Source organism: Gambusia affinis, linkage group LG18 (assembly GCF_019740435.1).
Source record: "Gambusia affinis linkage group LG18, SWU_Gaff_1.0, whole genome shotgun sequence".
NCBI lineage: Eukaryota > Metazoa > Chordata > Actinopteri > Cyprinodontiformes > Poeciliidae > Gambusia > Gambusia affinis.
The window spans coordinates 1,850,692-1,869,410 of record NC_057885.1 but is presented as its reverse complement, the minus strand read 5'-3'; the positions used below and the strand labels follow the sequence as shown (position 1 = coordinate 1,869,410).

The 18,719-nt window shown below is 38.5% G+C and overlaps 1 protein-coding gene and 1 long non-coding RNA gene across 3 annotated transcripts in view; both read right to left on the bottom strand.

The window, feature by feature from the left end:
- The window catches only part of afap1 (actin filament associated protein 1), a 53,413-nt gene that overhangs the window by 10,905 nt on the left and 23,789 nt on the right, over positions 1 to 18,719 (bottom strand). For both annotated transcript variants that reach the window (XM_044097701.1, XM_044097702.1), the window contains exons 4-10: positions 18,393 to 18,501; positions 17,868 to 18,079; positions 16,200 to 16,379; positions 12,445 to 12,531; positions 11,771 to 11,846; positions 7,301 to 7,453; positions 8 to 219 (exon numbers count right to left, since the gene is read on the bottom strand). In XM_044097701.1, the coding sequence (XP_043953636.1) occupies positions 8 to 219; positions 7,301 to 7,453; positions 11,771 to 11,846; positions 12,445 to 12,531; positions 16,200 to 16,379; positions 17,868 to 18,079; positions 18,393 to 18,501 (1,029 nt within the window). The remainder of the gene's footprint in view (positions 1 to 7; positions 220 to 7,300; positions 7,454 to 11,770; positions 11,847 to 12,444; positions 12,532 to 16,199; positions 16,380 to 17,867; positions 18,080 to 18,392; positions 18,502 to 18,719) is intronic.
- On the bottom strand, positions 3,368 to 4,982 carry LOC122820349. The gene is made up of 5 exons (XR_006368771.1): positions 4,741 to 4,982; positions 4,537 to 4,640; positions 4,371 to 4,432; positions 4,163 to 4,225; positions 3,368 to 4,053 (listed from the first exon to the last, which is right to left on the bottom strand). It is a non-coding gene; the product is annotated as an uncharacterized LOC122820349 (long non-coding RNA).

The following is an 18,719-nucleotide window of genomic DNA, read 5'->3' as shown; positions in this document are numbered from 1 at the left end:
AGTTCACCTCCAGCACCGCCACCTCCTGGCCATTACGAAGGAGGCGAAAAGCGAAAGGGTGTTTGTGGTCGAGGCCGGGGTTGACCTCGCAGCCTCGAAGGGGCAGTGAGGCGATGTGGCTCTTTAGGTCGTCACGGTCTTTGTGGAGAAGTAGCTGGTTGTCTTTCAGGCGGCACCAGCGCTCACGCCAACGGTTATTGGACAGCACGTTCAGATAGCCTGTCAGTCAAAACACAGGCAGTCCATAACAGATTTCTTTTTTTGCTTTTCATATGTCCTGTCTTGACATTGTTGACAGCTCCACAAAAAGATATCCCAAAAAGGAATCTCAATTGACTTCACTAAACCAAGATGTTAGCTCCAAAGTAGACAAGCCACATTGGTGTAACACACGAGTCAAACTCCAATACTCTAGGGCTGGTGTTCTGACTATCTGTACTACCCATCAATCCATCCTACCTTGTGGTAATACGCATACTATATCTCATATAGCTTACTCACCAGATTTCTTATCGATACATTCTACACTTGGAAGTTTCGTTTCGACTATTTTATTTTGTCAAAAATTAAGGTAAGCTTTATTTAATTTATTTTATATGGGCTTTCATTAGGCTGCTGTATTACTTCATGTTTTAAGTTTACCTGACAGGCAACCTGTAAACATATTTATAAATGACTTTAGTTTGCCATCTGAATTGTTGCTACTGTACTGTATACTGTAAACAATAAAGTCATTGCTTAGTATTAATGTCAATCAAAACAAAATACATTGTTTTTGTGAGCTTTCTTGTCCCTATACTTTAAAATATTTTAGTTTAATAATACTTTTTTTTTTTTTTTTTTCCCCACCAGGGGGTCCTTTTTGTGGGCTCTAGTGTCCCTTATACAACAGTGGGCTGACAGGAAAGGGGGAAGGAGAGGGGGCAAGACATGCGGCAAATGTCGTCGGGTCCGGGAATCGAGCCCGCGACGGCCGCGTCGAGGACTGGGGGCCTCCAGGCGTGGGGCGCGCTAACCTCTACGCCACCGGAGCACGCCCTTAATAATACTTCTTTTTAACAAATCATGCTAAGAGCATGTTGGTAGCGATATTGTGTGGGACTGAAGCTGTGTATGTTTACAGTGTAATATTAGTGTATATTACACGTAGTACAGAATTTTAAGCACAGAACCTGTGCAGTTTGGAGGACACATTTTGACTGCGCTTCATTTGATAGAGACTGCTTGTAACAAAGTGACCTTTTGTGGCTGGATTTTACAGTGAGGATGAAAAGTTGAGGCAGAGTCAGGTGGAAAACAGCAGTGGTTTATTCTTCACACAGCATCAACAATCATTTCACAGGTGAATCTGCAGCCTTAAATAGTCCCAGCTGTGACAGACCAAACCACCTTTAATTCACAGGGGAATCTCAATTCACCAATCTCCACCTAATTAAATAAAATATCTTTTACTAAATACAAACATTTCCAATTACTTTTTATAAATATTTTATGTTTTATTATTACACCATAATGAAACACCACAAAACCCATAAACACCCCCCCTCCCACACACACAAACACACACACACTTTTCAATGGCCTCTCCCGGAAACTATAAATGGTGTCTGAACCCCCGGGGCAGAATCAGTGTTGATTTACCTAATAGTTTTGTAGTGTCAAAACTAGAATGTCTTAGTTTAACACAGAATAGTGTTAAATATAGATCAACATAGAAATCTGAATTTTAAAATATTACTGGTAGGGTGTGCTGTGGTGGTGCAGGGGTTAAGCACAACCCACATATGGAGGCCTTAGTCCTCAACGCGACTGTCGCAGGTTTGCTTCCCGGCCTTTGCTGCATGTTCTCCCTGTTCTCTCATTACCCATTTTACTGTCAATTCACTATCAAATAAAGGCCACTAGAGCCAATAAAACCTTTTAAAAAATACTACTGTCAGTAAATAATTCCCAAATTCACTCGGCATTGAAAAGGTTGTGTGTAAACAGTTAAATAGCTTCCTATTGATAACCAACCGCTTTGACTCCTTCCAATCTGGTTTCCGGTCTCACTACAGCACAGAAACTGCCCTCGTAAAAGTGTTCAATGACATCCATATAAATACGGACTGTGGGAGAACCACAGTGCTGGTTCTGTTGGACCTCAGTGTTGACCAGGACATATTACTGAATGGACTGGAGAGTTGGGTCGGACTCTCCGGTCCAGTGATTAACTGGTTTGAATCGTACATAAAGAACAGGGATTTCTTTGTTTCAATTGGAAACTTCTCATCAAAGAGGTCAAAGGTCACATGTGGGGTACCCCAAGGTTCAATCCTAGGACCCTCTTATTCAATATTTATATGCTCCCACTAGCTCAGGTTATAACAGGAAATAATATTAGCTACCATAACTATGCAGATGACACACAGCTCTACATTATGATGTCACCAGGAGACTCAGAACCCATCCAATCACTGAACAGATGCTTAGAACAGATAAATGTGTGGATTTGCCAAAACTTTCTCCAGCTGAACAAAAACAAAACTGAACTTATTATTTTTGGACCTAAAGAGGAACAATCTAGAGTTATAGATCTAGAGTTATAGATCTAGAGTTATAGATATATAGTTATAGATCTAGAGTTATAGATCTAGAGTCAGTGCACAGCTTCAGTTATTACAACTAAAAACCAGCGATCAGGCCCAAAACCTGGGAGTAGTGATGGACTCTGACCTGAAAATTCAGAGCCACGTAAAGACAGTCACAAAGTCGGCCTTCTATCACCTGAAGAACATTTCCAGGATTAAAGGACTAATGTCTCAGCCAGATCTAGAGAAACTCATCCATGCGATTATCTTCAGTCACATTGATTATTGCAACAGCGTCTTCACAGGTCTGTCCAACAAATCAATCAAACAGCTGCAGCTGATCCAGAATGCTGCTGCTGGAGTTCTCACTAAAACCAGGAAGATAGAGCACATAACACCAGTTTTAAAGTCCCTCCACTGGATCCCTGTCGCTCAAAGAATAGACTTTAAAATACTGTTGCTAGTTTATAAATCACTGAATGGTTTAGCACCACAATACATTAAAGATCTGCTGTTGTTGTATCAACCTTCCAGAACTCTCAGGTCTTCTGGTTCTGGTCTGCTCTGCATCCCCAGAACCAGAACCAAACGAGGAGAAGCAGCATTTAGCATCTATGCACCACAAATCTGGAACAAACTTCCAGAAAACTGTAAAACAGCTGAAACACTGACTTCCTTTAAATCTCAACTAAAAACCCACTTATTTAGAGTTTTATTCGAAACGTAATCAATTGCAAATTTATTGACGGAATCTGACTTGATGTTGTGTTTTAATTCTATGTTGCATTGTATTTTTGTGTTTGATTTGATGTAAAGCACTTTGAAATGCCTTGCTGCTGAAATGTGCTATACAAATAAAATTTGATTGATGGATTGATTAAAAAACATTAGATGCCACTTGAATCAACAAAAACCCCACTATAAGTTGCAGTTTAAATCTACTTGTATTTCAAAACAAGATCATCAAACAGCACCGACAGCAATATACAACAAAGGTCATAAAGTTCAGCAATCTGATGTTTTCTTTCCACACATTTCAGAAAACTGCTTGCCATAGTGACTGTAATAAGCCAAGTCCTTAATTGAGCTTGGCTTATTACAAGTCCAATATTAAGAAATAATTCTAAAACATTTTGTTTTAGAAATTTTCTTCTAAAACAAAGAACATTTAAATGATCATAATAAAGACTGTACACTCTGCCAGGCAAAATAAAACCAAGCACCTAAAGTGTCGTGTCAATGTTGAAAACTGTAGGTTTTCATACGCCACAGAACACTGCAGGTGAAGTGAGCTTTGAAAGTTCATCAAAAGCGGCCATGGATGGTTTTGTGTGCCATGGATGGTCAGGGATGATCGTGTGATCACTGATGTGAAGTGTCTTTGGTGCTGCTCTTGTTTTCACCAACATGCAGGAGAAAGGGCTGTCCTGGTTCCACACCAATGAGGAACCCTTCAACACTGGCTCTCATCTTTGACAAAATGCTAAGAAGATGGATAATAAGAAATATTAACTATATATAGCAATTAGTAAACTAAGCTAATGAGAAAGTGCTTCTACACAATAAGTAGGATCATTAGAATAACCACATACCTGCACATATCTGACAACATGATTCACAGTTTGACATGAAATGTTTTGGATTCTTCTTGTGGCCTTTGAACACAGGAAGAAGAACATGAATCAACAGAAGAATGCCTGTTTATCCCAGAATGGAGGAAAAACAGGCAAAATAGCACAAACATTAGGATAATAAATACATATTTTAAAGAGAAGCGTGAGCAAAGCTAACCAGACCCACATGTGTGTGCCACTATCATATTCATTCATAACACTCTGACCACCTGGTTTTGCCCGGAGAGCCTACAAGATAAAGCATAAAAAAAATCAGAAATAATTACCATGAACACAACTCAGACATTAAGTATCACATAATCATTAGGTATTCTAGAAATTAGACAGCTTACAGAAACATTGTGAACAGCATTTAAAGTACTTTCTGAAGAAATGTGATGTGTAGAAATGATCATAACAGGCTTCAGTCACCAACATGGCATTTTTTCTTCATTTCCTAATGAAGAAAAAAAAAAGCAACCAATATGTTCTAATTTATTGTATGTATAGATTCAGAAACATTTTTGGCTTAGCTTTGATCGCATAGATCAACCCACCGGTCCAGCACAGCCATTCTCATTATGCCATCTAAAGCCAAAAACTTCAAGAAAACGACTCTGCAGTTAAATAATGTGAAATCAAATGGCCTTCAGATTTTTCTTATAGTTCTAATGTTCGGTTAACCACCCGACACTGTGCTACACTTGCTTGGCTAGCTTTAGCTGCTAACAAAAATACTAAACCAAGGGTGCTGAAGTCCAGTCCTCGAGCGCTACCGTCCTGCAACCTTTAGATGCATCCTTACTCCAACAGACCAGGATCAGCTCTGAACAGACCTGCTAATGAGCTATTCATTTGATTCAGGTGTGTTGGAGCAGGGAAGCACCTGAAAGTTGCAGGATGGTAGCTCTTGAGGACTGAACTGTACTAAACATTCATATAAACCGTGCTATCCAAACAAATAAACTTATGTCAAGCGAATATGTATATGCCTCGATACTCTTGCGCAAACAGAAAATTAATGCATCCATAAAAAAATGATTAAAAACATGATCATCTTAATATGGAACTTACCTTGTTATTATAAGCTCCAGACAAGACGCCATTCTGCTGTACATGCTCCTCGGGCAAACACGTGATGTCACAGATACAGAACAATTGTGGGGCCAACTCTGTTGTGTTTTCAAAATCAACACCAGACAGAGTTGATTAAATGTAACTCTCTGGAATAACACAAACTCTTTGGGGAAACTAACACTCATGTTGTTTAATTAGACTCAACAAGTGTTGAATTAACACTGCATTTTTAACATACAACACTAACACTGGAAATCTAACACTTTCGAATTTGCTGTGCAGTAACACCATACACTGCAGGATGATTGGTTACAAGTGACAATCTTAGAACTGGGAACATTCTAAGATTATTGAAGAAATGATACTAAATAAATGTGTTTCAATATTCAGTGGTAGATTTTTTTAACCTTCACAATTTTACTTTAAGAATTTTACTTTAACAGTTAGTGTTGCACTTTTAGCTGCGCTATTGAAATAGGATCACATTTTCCATCTGCTAAATCAAGATCTGAAACCTCTGGAGACATAAGTGGCTCTTTGGCTCACTTAATATATCAAACTATGAAATATTGCTCTAAGTCTACCTGTTTTTTTGTTTAATTCTTTTTTAAGTGCTCCTGATGAAAAAACACTGAGTACACTGTCCCCTGTGGTAAGTTTAGTCTTGAACCAGCCTCCAAAAAACAAACAAATAAACAAACAAATAAAAACTCAGTACAGACAATTGCATATATATTTTTAACCAGCTATAAGGGGGCAGACTTGTATCATCAGCACCGTTTTTTAGACGGCAATGTGCAATGCAAACTATTATGGTTAGTGTGTTTTTGCAATGGGCAATTTGAAGTGGTAATACAGTACTTAATTAATTTAGAATGATTTTTGTGATATTTATGAATGGAAAGTGTTTAAAGCATTGACTTTATTTATTTGAAGAGTATTTTGTAGTTGTTCAGTACAAAATGTATGTGTGCAAAATATTTGGATAAATAATGGGTTAGTCTGATCCTGGTCCTTAGCCTTGTTAATTACTCTTGTTGCTCTTTTTTGAAGTTTGATTAGTGAATGTTGTGTTGTTTTGTAATAAATTGGCCAAACCTCTCTGGAGTCACTTAAATAAGGTCAAACTAAAGAACAATACAGAATGTTAAGGTCAGGTTGTTTCTGTGTGAACAGAAAGGTGTTTGGTAAACTATGATAGGCCCACTTCATGAACTGTGAACTGAAGTAGTAAAACACTGACTCGTAATTTCTACTTTTCCATAGATGGACATGCAATCTTGTTTAAAGGAAAAAGGCCAACATCCACATAATGCTCAGATAAAAATAAGGGTAATTCAATTTCTAAGTATGATTTTCAAATAAAGTTCAGTTAAGTTCCTTCTACCTTGATAATAATTGGTTTTAGTTTTATTAAACCTATGAATTTAATAAAATGTTCCTCAAATGATTGGCAATGCATAGTTTTGAGTAGATTGTATTTAATTTCCAGGGGAGCAGACCCCACTAGAAGTGTATCAAAGCTGCTTGTGCCTCTCATTAATGCTAACAGATTTTGGCAGGTATGATGTATTCTGGAGTTTCTGTTTCATGTATATACAACTCTAGAAAAAATGGCCAGATTTCTGATTTTACTCCTTATACGTATATGTGTGAATAAAATTAACATTGTTCTATTAATCTATGAATTACTGACATGTCTCAGAAATTCCAAACAAAATTTAGAGATCTTTTAATTTTTCCAGAGCTGTATGTAATTTTTAACCGTTTTAGTTGAAGAAAAATAAAAAATATTTTGTGGCGGGCCCCCTGTCGGTGATTGGCCCTTGGAATTGTCCTAACTTTTGCGTCCGTGGCTCCAACAAAAGCAGAAGTAGAATGTTGAGAGTAAATGTGAATATAAATAATAGGGAATTGAAAGTTTTATGTCATACCAAGAAGTCATTACATTGATGACCAGGGCCTTCCAACATGGAATTGTCATTAGTCATGCCTTTGAGAAGAGATTTTCTAAATTTGATTAATGAAACCCAGTCTTACCACAGGTGGGACCATCTTCTTCTGCAGATGAAGTCTGTTCATCTGTGGATGGCTTCTTCTTCCCCAGGCTGATGATCTTGGTGATCTTCTTGCTGGCTCCCTTTCCAACAGTCCCAATTTTCTGCTCTGATTTGGAGTTTTTCTTTGCTTTTCCTGAAAGAATCAAGGCTATTGTGTCATAATTAACAGTTTGTGATTAAAACAAAAATAATTAAAATTTTGCATTGTTTCAGTTGAAATACCTCTGCAGAACCTTCACTGCTAAAGAAACATACCACCTGCTCATTTATGTGGATTACTAAATCCGTACAATAAGGATAACAAGGAGAAACAGAGCTCCCTTAAATATTACTATAAACAAAGAGCAAGTTTATAATCAAAAGCTAATCTCCATCATCTGTGAATTTTGCTTATTTTAAATCCAAAAATCTCCAGTAGTGCAACAAGTTGGTTTGTTCTAGTTTTTATATAAAGAGAAAAGTGAAAACATGACTGGGTTCATCCTGCTGGAGGGATTTAGTCTTACTGCATTTAGTAAGACATTTAGTATTCTTCTTTAGTATTACTAAATGTCTTACTAAATGCAGCATTTAGTCAGCCAAGTCTTTGGAGTGCAGCTTGGTCTATTTGTTTAGTGAAAACTGGAGTTTGCTCTGGGTTTTACTGTGTCTGAAAGAATCAAGAAGATATTATGTGTGCATTACTCTGACAACGTCTGCATTAGAACAAAATGCCATCTTACCCTGTGTGTGTCTCAGCAGGGTCACACTGACCCAGTGTCTGCTTATACCCCTCGCTTCCCGCTGTCTAAGGCGCAGTTAGCTGGTAGACTGCAAGTCTCAACTATAGGCCAAATTTCTATTGTTTCAATTAATATACCATATATGTTGTGCCACGGGCTGCACAGTAGCACAGTTGGTAGAGCTGTTGCCTTGCAGCAAGAAGGTCCTGGGTTCGATTCCTGACCCGGGGTCTTTCTGCATGGAGTTTGCATGTTCTCCCTGTGCATGGTGGGTTCTCTCCAGGTTCTCCGGCTTCCTCCCACAGTCCAAAAACATGACTGTCAGGTTAATTGGTCTGTCTAAATTCTCCCTAGGTGTGAGTGTGTGTGTGTGTGAATGGTTGTGTGTCCTGTCTGTTTTCTGTGTTGCCCTGCGACAGACTGGTGACCTGTCCAGGGTGAACCCCGCCTCTCACCTGGAACGTTAGCTGGGGATAGGAACCAGCAACCCTCCTGACCCCATTAGGGACAAAGGGTGAATAGAAAATGGATGGATGGATGGATGTTGTGCCACGTTCTTATTTGAGAAGAAGAACGTGGCACCGTCAAGAATCTGAAAATTGTTCCTAAGGATGAACCAGACTTCACAATCTCATTTGGCGCTGCTCATCCTCTCTTCCCCTGTCCCACTAGCTCTCTGGATGCCATGGCATCATTTATGTGAATACTCAGGATAGTTAACATGACCACCGATAACAGTGGACAAATGGTTTTCCTGAAATGGTAAGTTGCTTCTCCACCATTAGCACATTGAGCAGCATTGCTAAGACCTTCCTCCTCTGATTGGTTGTTGTTGTGAGCAATGAATTTCTTCAGACAGCAATCATAGCTCAAGGAGGATGAGGAGGAAATTGATCTTTTCACATATTACCCATTTCACAGCAAAGTGTCACAACATAATGACAGTTTTAACAAATATGAAAAAAAAATGATGTATCAAAATTATACGCAGCTTTAACCTAGTAGAAGTTTCCAAAGTCATGACAACATCACCCCAACCCTTTTCTTCAATGTTTAAATGTAAAAGAATCTTTGACAAATTTTTTTCTCTTATTATTGTTGTATTTAGAAGATAGAATTTGGGTAATTTTAACAGACCTAAAACAAGAGAAGTGTGGTCTGATGTAACTTCAGAAAGTGAAAAAAAAGATGAATGTGTCTTTTTAGTCAGTTTATATAAACTTCTGGTTTCAAGTGTGTACTATACGTATAGTTTTGTATGCAGGTGAAAGAACAGCTATAGAATAGTTGTTCTCTCAGCTATTAACTGATGTAAAATCTATTTAGAAAAAAACTTTTACTCTAGTTGATCAGCACTCTGTGTGACACCTTACAAAAAGAACATGGCTGATCATGATGGGATTTGACAGAAAATGAGCAATGTTCTGTTTGCTTTGCATGTTTCTGGGTGATAAGCTGAACCAACTGAGAATAATTTGGCAAAGAGAAGAAAAAACAAACATGGACATTCAGCATCTGGTATGAAATGCTCTTCAGAGTCAATGTAGCAGACCTCAACCAAAAAGAAGACGGAACAAAAGCACATAGCTAATATTTAGCTGACGACCCAAATAACTTAGAAGACAAGCAAAGTGCTACTTGTTTCCACATGAATTTGGCCTGCTGATGGTAAATTGGTGTGCGTTGACAGATTATCTGCTTTGGTGTGGGTTTCAGCAGGAGGAGAAAATCCCAGCAGCTTATATCAGTCAATGTGCTTATTTTTTGAGCAAAAGTATTTTTATTATAAGCTGATCTTCTCTCAAATGTAGAACTTTTACAGGAAACGTTTGTGTACCCAGTAAAGGCATGCAGGGGCTCTGCCAGGAAACTTGAGCCCCATGACAAAAAAATTCAATTGGGCCCCCTGCCAACTCAATTTGTTGAGTCTATTTGACCCATAAAAAGCAGCACAATTTTAAAGGCATGTAACTGTCTTGCTTTCCTGTCATGACAGTTTGTTATGAGGCAGATAATCTGTGAAAACATGAATCTCCTCCATCTCCTCCCTGACCTACTACTGATGGCTAAAGATTGTGATTTACAGCGCTAAAACCGCCTCCTGCCTCTGATAGGTTGTCTCTAGAGAGCACTGGGAGAAGGCAGAGGAATTAAATTATTCTCAGATAATCTTTCAAGATATTGACAGTCTTAACAAAAATGTACTTTTTGTTCATAAAATATTGCAGCTTTAATTTCACGTAGGAGGGGACGGGTCAGGAGGGACGTGGCAACAGATATCTGTAATTTAAATGCAAGCTAAGTCAGGACTATCTGGACCTACAAGAGGCTGTTTTTATAAAGACTGTCACTAATAAATATATTGTTTTACTGTGTAATTGTAAAAAGAGCAGTGAGACAGGAAAAATTGACAGACTCCCTGGAATGATGCTAACTAGCTTGTTACTGTAAACAGTGTTGCTCACCTTTTCAACTGGGACAGGAAGGAGGGATTATTCTGATATTAGGGTTAGAGCTGCTGCAGACTGACACATCTGTTAAGTGTGGTAAAAGGTACAGGTACAACTTAAATATATGAATATGTTGGTAGATATTTTTCTCTCCTTTAAATGCTAGGGAAATGGAGGCAAACAGTCTGCAGCTAAGCTAACTATCCTAAATCTCACACAGTCTAACCACCTCTCTTGGAGAAAAACTGGGCTACAAATTGACACTCTTGTCTTTTTTTCTTTCTCTCCTTTTGAAAACCTGGCTTTATTATTATTTTGTCTTCTACTGACTGCTGCTGAACACCGTCACCATCAAGCGCACTGTTGGGTAAATTGTATTATTGGTATTATCAATTATTTGTTGTTCATGCAGTCTTATAGTTATATCTTTATAATGTTTTACTTATATGTTTTACTTCATTTTAATTTTAGTATAAAGAATGTTTCTGTGTATTGAATAACTTTGATTCCTTCCTGAGGCCTTACTGAGAGAAAGCAGTGACAACCACTTCCAGCAGAGTTTGCGGCCCGGCCGGAAACTCTGCTCTCCTTGACCTGTTAGATAGCAACAAAGCCGTCACCGTGAAGACATACAACTTGTCTGCTCGACGCCGTGCCTGGAACAGAAGAATCTAGTGTGTAGATAACATGTGTCTAGATAGTGATTGTCATTAGCGCTGCAACTATGTGATGATTTTTTTTCCCCGCCCTTTGAGAGTTGCAGCGTCCAATGTGAGAGGGATCCTAAATGCAATAAAAGAGAGGAGCAGGCATATGTGATTTCAGAGCGGTAGGAGATTGTAACTGAAAGCACATCTCTGTCTGTTCTCCTCGCGAGTACAAAGAATCCATCTTTCTTGTCTTTCTTGTGTTTAATTAATTTTGTCTTTGATAGGTGTTTGAACCTGACACGCACCAAGCAGGAACGAACCATTTCATGCTAATCCGGAGGGGGGAGGAGGGTTTAGTGCAAATATGGATGTGTGTTTTGGTCTTTGAGTGGTAACATTTATTTCTTTACTGATAAAAACAATTTAAAGAACACAATATAATTAATTTTGTAATTGACAAGGCCCAAATATTTTTTTTCTATTCCTATGAAGAAAAAAACAAAACTGTTTGGTGGAATTGTCCTAACTTTTGCCCACTTTACCACGCCCCTGATGACATGAACTGTATGTTTAGTGCTGCTAAAGTCAACTGAAATGTTCCACATTGTTTACTTCCTGTGACTCTCACCTTGGTCTTTGCCATCACTGTGTCCATTCTCATGGGTTGCTTCACCATCTGAGCTAGGCCGGTCAGATGATGTTCTCTGGCAACAGAAAATCACCAAAGCAGAAGAGGAGTGACTTCAAAGAAGAGTAAACAGCATAGTTCCTCAAAAGTGGAGGGTTGAAAAAGGCACTAAAGTCCAAAAGTGGCTATATAAAGGTAAAGTACAAAATAAAAATTCCAGGAATTTCTGTAGAAGATTGAGTTGGCTGATAAATCCGACTCTCAATCTGCAGTGTTAATTTACTAAGAGTTTGGAGTACAGTTCTAATATGATGCAAACACATCAGAAGGCACGTGATAAATGTGCACTTCATATTTTAATGGTATCTATTGCTATAACAATCGATTTGATTAACTGTCCACTGCAAACCAAATTTTGCCCTGTCTATCAAGTTTGTCACAAAGTTAAGTTTAGTTAAAAAATAGTAACTAGGACAGAGGATATCTAATAAAATGATTTAAAAGACAATATACCTTAGAAACTTGAAATACCAACGCAAAACTTTTACAAATGTTGCAATTTTGGTCCCCAGTCAAACAAAGACTACCGGACTATCAGGTGGAAAAACATTCCTAAAGAACAGACATACTTTGCAACGCCACCAATCTTAAGAACATGTGGGTTTTATTTTTACCTTTTCCAGTTCTGCTTTGAGGACAGGTAATCCAGATGCAGCTCCATCGAGGTCTGCACTTCCATTTACACACACCTCCCTCATCACCTTGAAAACAGAAGGAATGCTATTTTAATTAGACTGCTGAGGACATTATACCAATGAAAACCCATATAATGACTGAGGGCAGAGTGAATTCAGTTTATACTTCAACACGTCAACTCAGGTTGGCAAAATATTAACCAATAACAAAGGTCAATAACAAATAAGTGGAGACCTCATTTTATAATGTCTGAATTTTTTTTGCAACATACAACCTAATAAAGCAGCTCAATGTAGGAAGCTTTCCAATGAGGTCCACATGTATGGTCTCTACCCTGTCTCTAATATATTATCCTTCCCTATGGCAGTTAAGGGATCAAAAGCAATGGAGACCTGGCGTTCTCGTAACTGCAGAGGAAGTAGGTGGTCCCTGCATATCAAATCTTGGCTTGGCAGTGAAAGGGATCTACATGCATAACCCAAATGGTGGGTAGTAAGAAATATGAAAATCCGCCAATACACTCTTTAACACACAAAAATTCTCCTATGTCCAATCCACATGCATTCTAGACCGGCTCTGGCTGCACTGGCGTCCTCAACTTGTCGGGTTTTGGCTTGCAGAAAACATAATTGGGTCTGGTTGGGGAAATGACAGACTGTGGCTCCATAGGTCTGGCTAAGAAAGCGACTCAGAGGCTGAGGGGGCGGGAACGGACTGTATTTCTTCGATTGGAAAGAGGCAGCCACTGTGGCTGCCTGATGTACTACTGAGCAAACTGGAGTCAGAGTTGGGTGCTAAATATGACTTTCAATTAAAGGGATCCAAGACTACTTGCACATGTTGGGATAAATATGTTGTAATTTTCCTATTAACTAAAAAAATACTGTTTGTGATACACCAAAGAGTCACTGTACAAGCAAAACTGTTCAAGGCTCTAACAAGTGATCGTTACATTCACAAGATAAAAACAAATGCCCTGCCGACAGTTTTTATTTACAAATGAATGAAATTAAATCACACCTGGCTAGAAAGCAAAAAACCCTGGGATAAACGTCAGACAGACAGCGCTGGGAGCTCTTTTTAATGCTGGTGCAGCTCTGCGGCAGTATAACCAACTACTGCCACCACTGCCACCCTGTTTATTGTGGATGAAGATTAGACCCTAAACAGCTATTAATGGACCGGACAGAGAACTATAGAAGTACTTACTGGATCACACAGTCCAACCAGGGGTACGTGTCATTCATAGTTTCATTTATAAAGCTGAAGGCAGCAGTATCAAAACACCAGCTCCTACGGATAACACTGTGCTCTTCCTTTGTTTGGTCCTCCTCATCTTCATTACCTCTTGTGGTTTCTACATTCCCATCGATTTCAACACGCTCTGGTTCAATTTTAAAAAGGCTCAATAATGTTACTCATCATTGTTCTGCCTGGACGGAGCTAGAGCAGTCGGACCTACAGATGTCTTTTACCCAGAATGCATTGCAATATGAACAACATGGCGATGTTTGTTTGATACTACACACTGTATTATTGCTGTATTGCTTTCACATCTAAAATAAATATTTCTCAAACAAAATCTAATGTTACAACTAATGATGGATCTCTTAAAAAAAACATACTGCCAATTGCTATGTTATAGGTGTGAGAAGCAGCCAAAATAAATTGATGTTTGCATCTTTGACACAGTCTATGCTATCTATTAATTATTGCATCTATTGACTCTGTGTCAGGGTGACATGTTAAAATCTTTGTATTTCATTAATAGAAATTAATATGTTAAAGTTCCAGCCCTGACTAAAATAGACTGAATTTACATTATATTGGGTCTCTTGATATCAAATAAGTCTCCTGAATGGTTGGTTGTGCCAGTAACAGCTCATGTGACAATGTGAGGTCATATACTATTATATGAATACTTCATTAAGTATTCACTATCCTTCACTATCCTTTTAAATCACATAACATATGGCACAATCTACTTTAGTGTATAATTATCCCCACAGAACCTACACTAATAGATACTTTTTTTATACTACCTTTTTTAAAGGCTCAATTCTAGCCAGGTTGGTAACATAGTATCATAACTTTTAAAGTCTGCTGAACACTGAATGGCAATAAATATTACACAGTTAAAATTCAAAGTTCACTCTGTCAAGCTTAATAGTTCATTCCTGTCAGGGGCGCTACCAGGAAACTTGAGCCCCATGACAAAAAAATTCAATTGGGCCCCCTGCCAACTCAATTTGTTGAGTCTATTTGACCCATAAAAAGCAGCACAATTTTAAAGGCATGTAACTGCATTGCTTTCCTGTCATGACAGTTTGTTATGAGGCAGATAATCTGTGAAAACATGAATCTCCTCCATCTCCTCCCTGACCTACTACTGATGGCTAAAGATTGTGATTTACAGCGCTAAAACCGCCTCCTGCCTCTGATAGGTTGTCTCTAGAGAGCACTGGGAGAAGGCAGAGAAATTAAATTATTCTCAGATAATCTTTCAAGATATTGACAGTCTTAACAAAAATGTACTTTTTATTAATAAAAGTTGCATATTGCAGCTTTGTTTTGGTCCTTTATTTTTTACTGATAAAAACAATTTAAAAACACAATATAATTAATTTTGTAATTGACAGGGCCCCAATTCTTTTTCTTTTTCTATGAAGAAAAATAAACTTTTTTTTTTTTTGTGGAGGGCCCCCTGTTGGTCATTGGCCCAAGGAATTGTCCCAATTTCCCCCCAGTTACGGCGCCCCTGATGCCCGTATTTGTATGTTGTTGAAACAAGGTGCCATTTATCCATCCATTAGTCCATTAATCCCCCTCTAAATGTTGAAGGATGTTGGAGGGGTTGTTGACTATCACCAGTAGACATTAGGTATGAACTGGGGTACATCTTGCATCTATTACCTGGTGAAGCTTTTTCAGAGTTTTTGGCTTCAAAGTTTTTCCTTTTATTGTTTTATGGCAAGTGATTGGGCTATTACACCAGTGATCAAGGACATAAATCCCATCTCATTATTGGGGGGACCATAAACAGGAAAATTTCATGAGACCAATTTTGGTGGGTCGGCAAAGTTACAATGAAATGTAACATAAAATGCGGTTTTAAAAGCTTTTAAAACACATTCAAGCTGCAGGACCAAAAATGACCAGTAATGCACATCAAACATGTTTTTCTCAGTAAGCAACTTACTAAAAAGTAAAACTAAAATTCAAATGTTGCTTAGATAAGAGTTTTGTTCAGTCTAATTGATCTAATCTTTGCTACAACTACTGAACGTAGCTGGAGAGGAACCAGCAACCCTCCTGACCCCAGTAGGGACAAGGGTGACCAGAAAATGGATGGATGGATGTATTTATGTCCACCTCCAAAATACCAGCTAATATGATGAGCATTTTACAAAGCGCACAACATTTGTTGTTTGTTGTTGTTGGTCATCATTTTTAAAATATATTACTTTAAAATATACATATTTAAATATGCTGAACCCTGTATCAGTCTAATTCAAAAAATAATTTTCCTGTTTGGAAATATAAATGTAACCAATGTAAGCAAAAGTATCAAAAGTTTTGAGAACAAAAGACATGAAATCCTGCTTTAAGACTATGTGTGTTCTTGGATTATGGCAGAAAAATTTCCCCATATTATTCCCTCATTGGGGGATTTAGCTCTGTAGTTCAATAAATAGAAAACACAGTACAAGCAGGTGCTGGTTCACTGAATTACCTTGAGCCACTCCTCGGCCTGTTCTTTGCTCTGCACTGCCAGCACCAGGGCATCTGCTCCCTGGTGGATAATCTTCAGTTCGTGCTTCTTCTTCCTGCCATCTTTGGGGATGTGCATGATGCTGCATCCTGCCAGAGTGAGTTCCATCTGTGGGGTCTGGTCTTTAGAAGATTTGTAGCACTACAAGTAGAAAGGAACAGGTGGTTTATTGCTTACTGAATGAAAATGTGACTATTGGTGCAGATGTTTAAAGACCACAGACAGAAATAACAACCAGAAAACTTCATTTTCACAAAACTTTACAATTAGAACACTAACAAACAATGATTTTCTTTAAACACACAAATGAAGTTATTAAATTTCTTAAACTTTCCCACTAACTTCATTCTTGCCATTTTTTTAATGTTTTATTAGCTCCAGTGGCCTTAATTTGAGAGTGGTCAGACAGGAAAGCGAGTTGTGAGAGAGGGGCAAAAGATAGAATAGAAAATAATTTATTGTTTGTCACTGTACATACACTCATGCGCCACTTTATTAGGTACACCTTGCTAGTACCGGGTTGGACCCCCTTTTGCCCTCAGAAATGCCTTAATCCTTGGTAGCGTAGATTCAACAAGGCACTGGAAACATTCTAACCCATATTGACATGACAGCATCACAGAGCTGCTGCAGATTTGTCGGCTGCACATCCATGATGACAATTACATCCCAAAAGCGCATTCAGTGTGATGGCTTCTACAGCATCATGGCTTCTACAGCATCATGGCTTCTACAGCATCATGGCTTCTACAGCATCATGGCTTCTACAGCATCATGGCTTCTACAGCATCATGGCTTCTACAGCATCATGGCTTCTACAGCATGATGGCTTCTACAGCATCATGGCTTCTACAGCATCATGGCTTCTACAGCATCATGGCTTCTACAGCATCATGGCTTCTACAGCATCATGGCTTCTACAGCATCATGGCTTCTACAGCATCATGGCTTCTACAGCATCATGGCTTCTACAGCATGATGGCTTCTACAGCATGATGGCTTCTACAGCATGATGGCTTCTACAGCATGATGGCTTCTACAGCATGATGGCTTCTACAGCATGATGGCTTCTACAGCATCATGGCTTCTACAGCATCATGGCTTCTACAGCATCATGGCTTCTACAGCATCATGGCTTCTACAGCATGATGGCTTCTACAGCATCATGGCTTCTACAGCATCATGGCTTCTACAGCATCATGGCTTCTACAGCATCATGGCTTCTACAGCATCATGGCTTCTACAGCATGGAATCAGCTCCAGTCTGAACTCAAAATGTCAGATCTGATTTCAATGGACTTATTTTGAGGGGTTCTTAAAAACATGCAACGTGATTCTATCAACCAGTGCCAATGTTTTTAAACTGTTTTGTAATTTGTTTTAAACTTGTGCATATGTTTGAATTTGTTTTACTTTTGGGTAACCATGTTGCTATGTCTTGCAGATTTCTGCCCAGGTCCCTCTTGAAAATAAAATCTAGATCTCAATTGGGTTTTACCTGGTTAAATAAAGGGAAAAAGTTATTATTTCCATCCTATGTAAACCATATAAGATCTGATGCCAGTCATCCACGCATGTAACGTTTGTGCTTAACCATTCTGTCTGTATTTCTTTTCAACAATCTCTCACCAATAGTTTGTTGTCTTTGATGACACACAGAAGTTTAGTCCACTGGCCGAAGCGTTTCTTGCGCAACAGAAAAGCACAGATACGGGCATCTTTCACAAGGTCCATGGATGCCTCTTCAGATGGCCACTGGTGACGCATCTTCTGACTCTTCCCGTCTTCCTCTTCTTCATCGTACGATTCGTAGGAACTGCTCATGGCATCTGAATCATAGTCTGAGAAGAAACATGGACTATTCTTAATTTTGTTGACCAGAAATAAGCTAACTATGTTAGGGTTAGTATTTTTTTTTAAAGTTTATCACTTTATTTTGGTAAATCGTCCACATTAAACACAGGAAGCAAGAAAAGAAAACAACAACAATAAATAAACCCACAGTTTACTAAAAAAGGAATAGGCCAAAGTAAAGCTTATTCTTGCCTAACCTGTTTTTATACCTTACAACATAACACGTAGGTTAGCAGTTTTCTATCTATAAAGACACATATTACATTAATGAATAAACATATATATCAGCTTATTTCTTACTAGAGGTAATGTACTCAGGAGCCTTTCCAGGACTTAAGGGAACTGCTTCCTCATAGTAACCTTCTGGAAGAGAGGAGCTGGGCAGAGGAGGAGGGTCGCTGTTTGGAGCCTACAAACAGAACAAGTTTCCAATGAGAACACTGTATAATAGCTGCTTAAAGTGAATGTATAATGTATTTTCCAGCCACATAGTGCAGTTTCATAGCACAAATAGGTAAGCATGTTTCCTTCGGTTGGAATTAGAATTTATTGTTTGTCACTGTAAATAAAATGAGATTAAAGCCAGGTCGAAAAACGTGTGAACAATGTAGGATAATCCATACAATA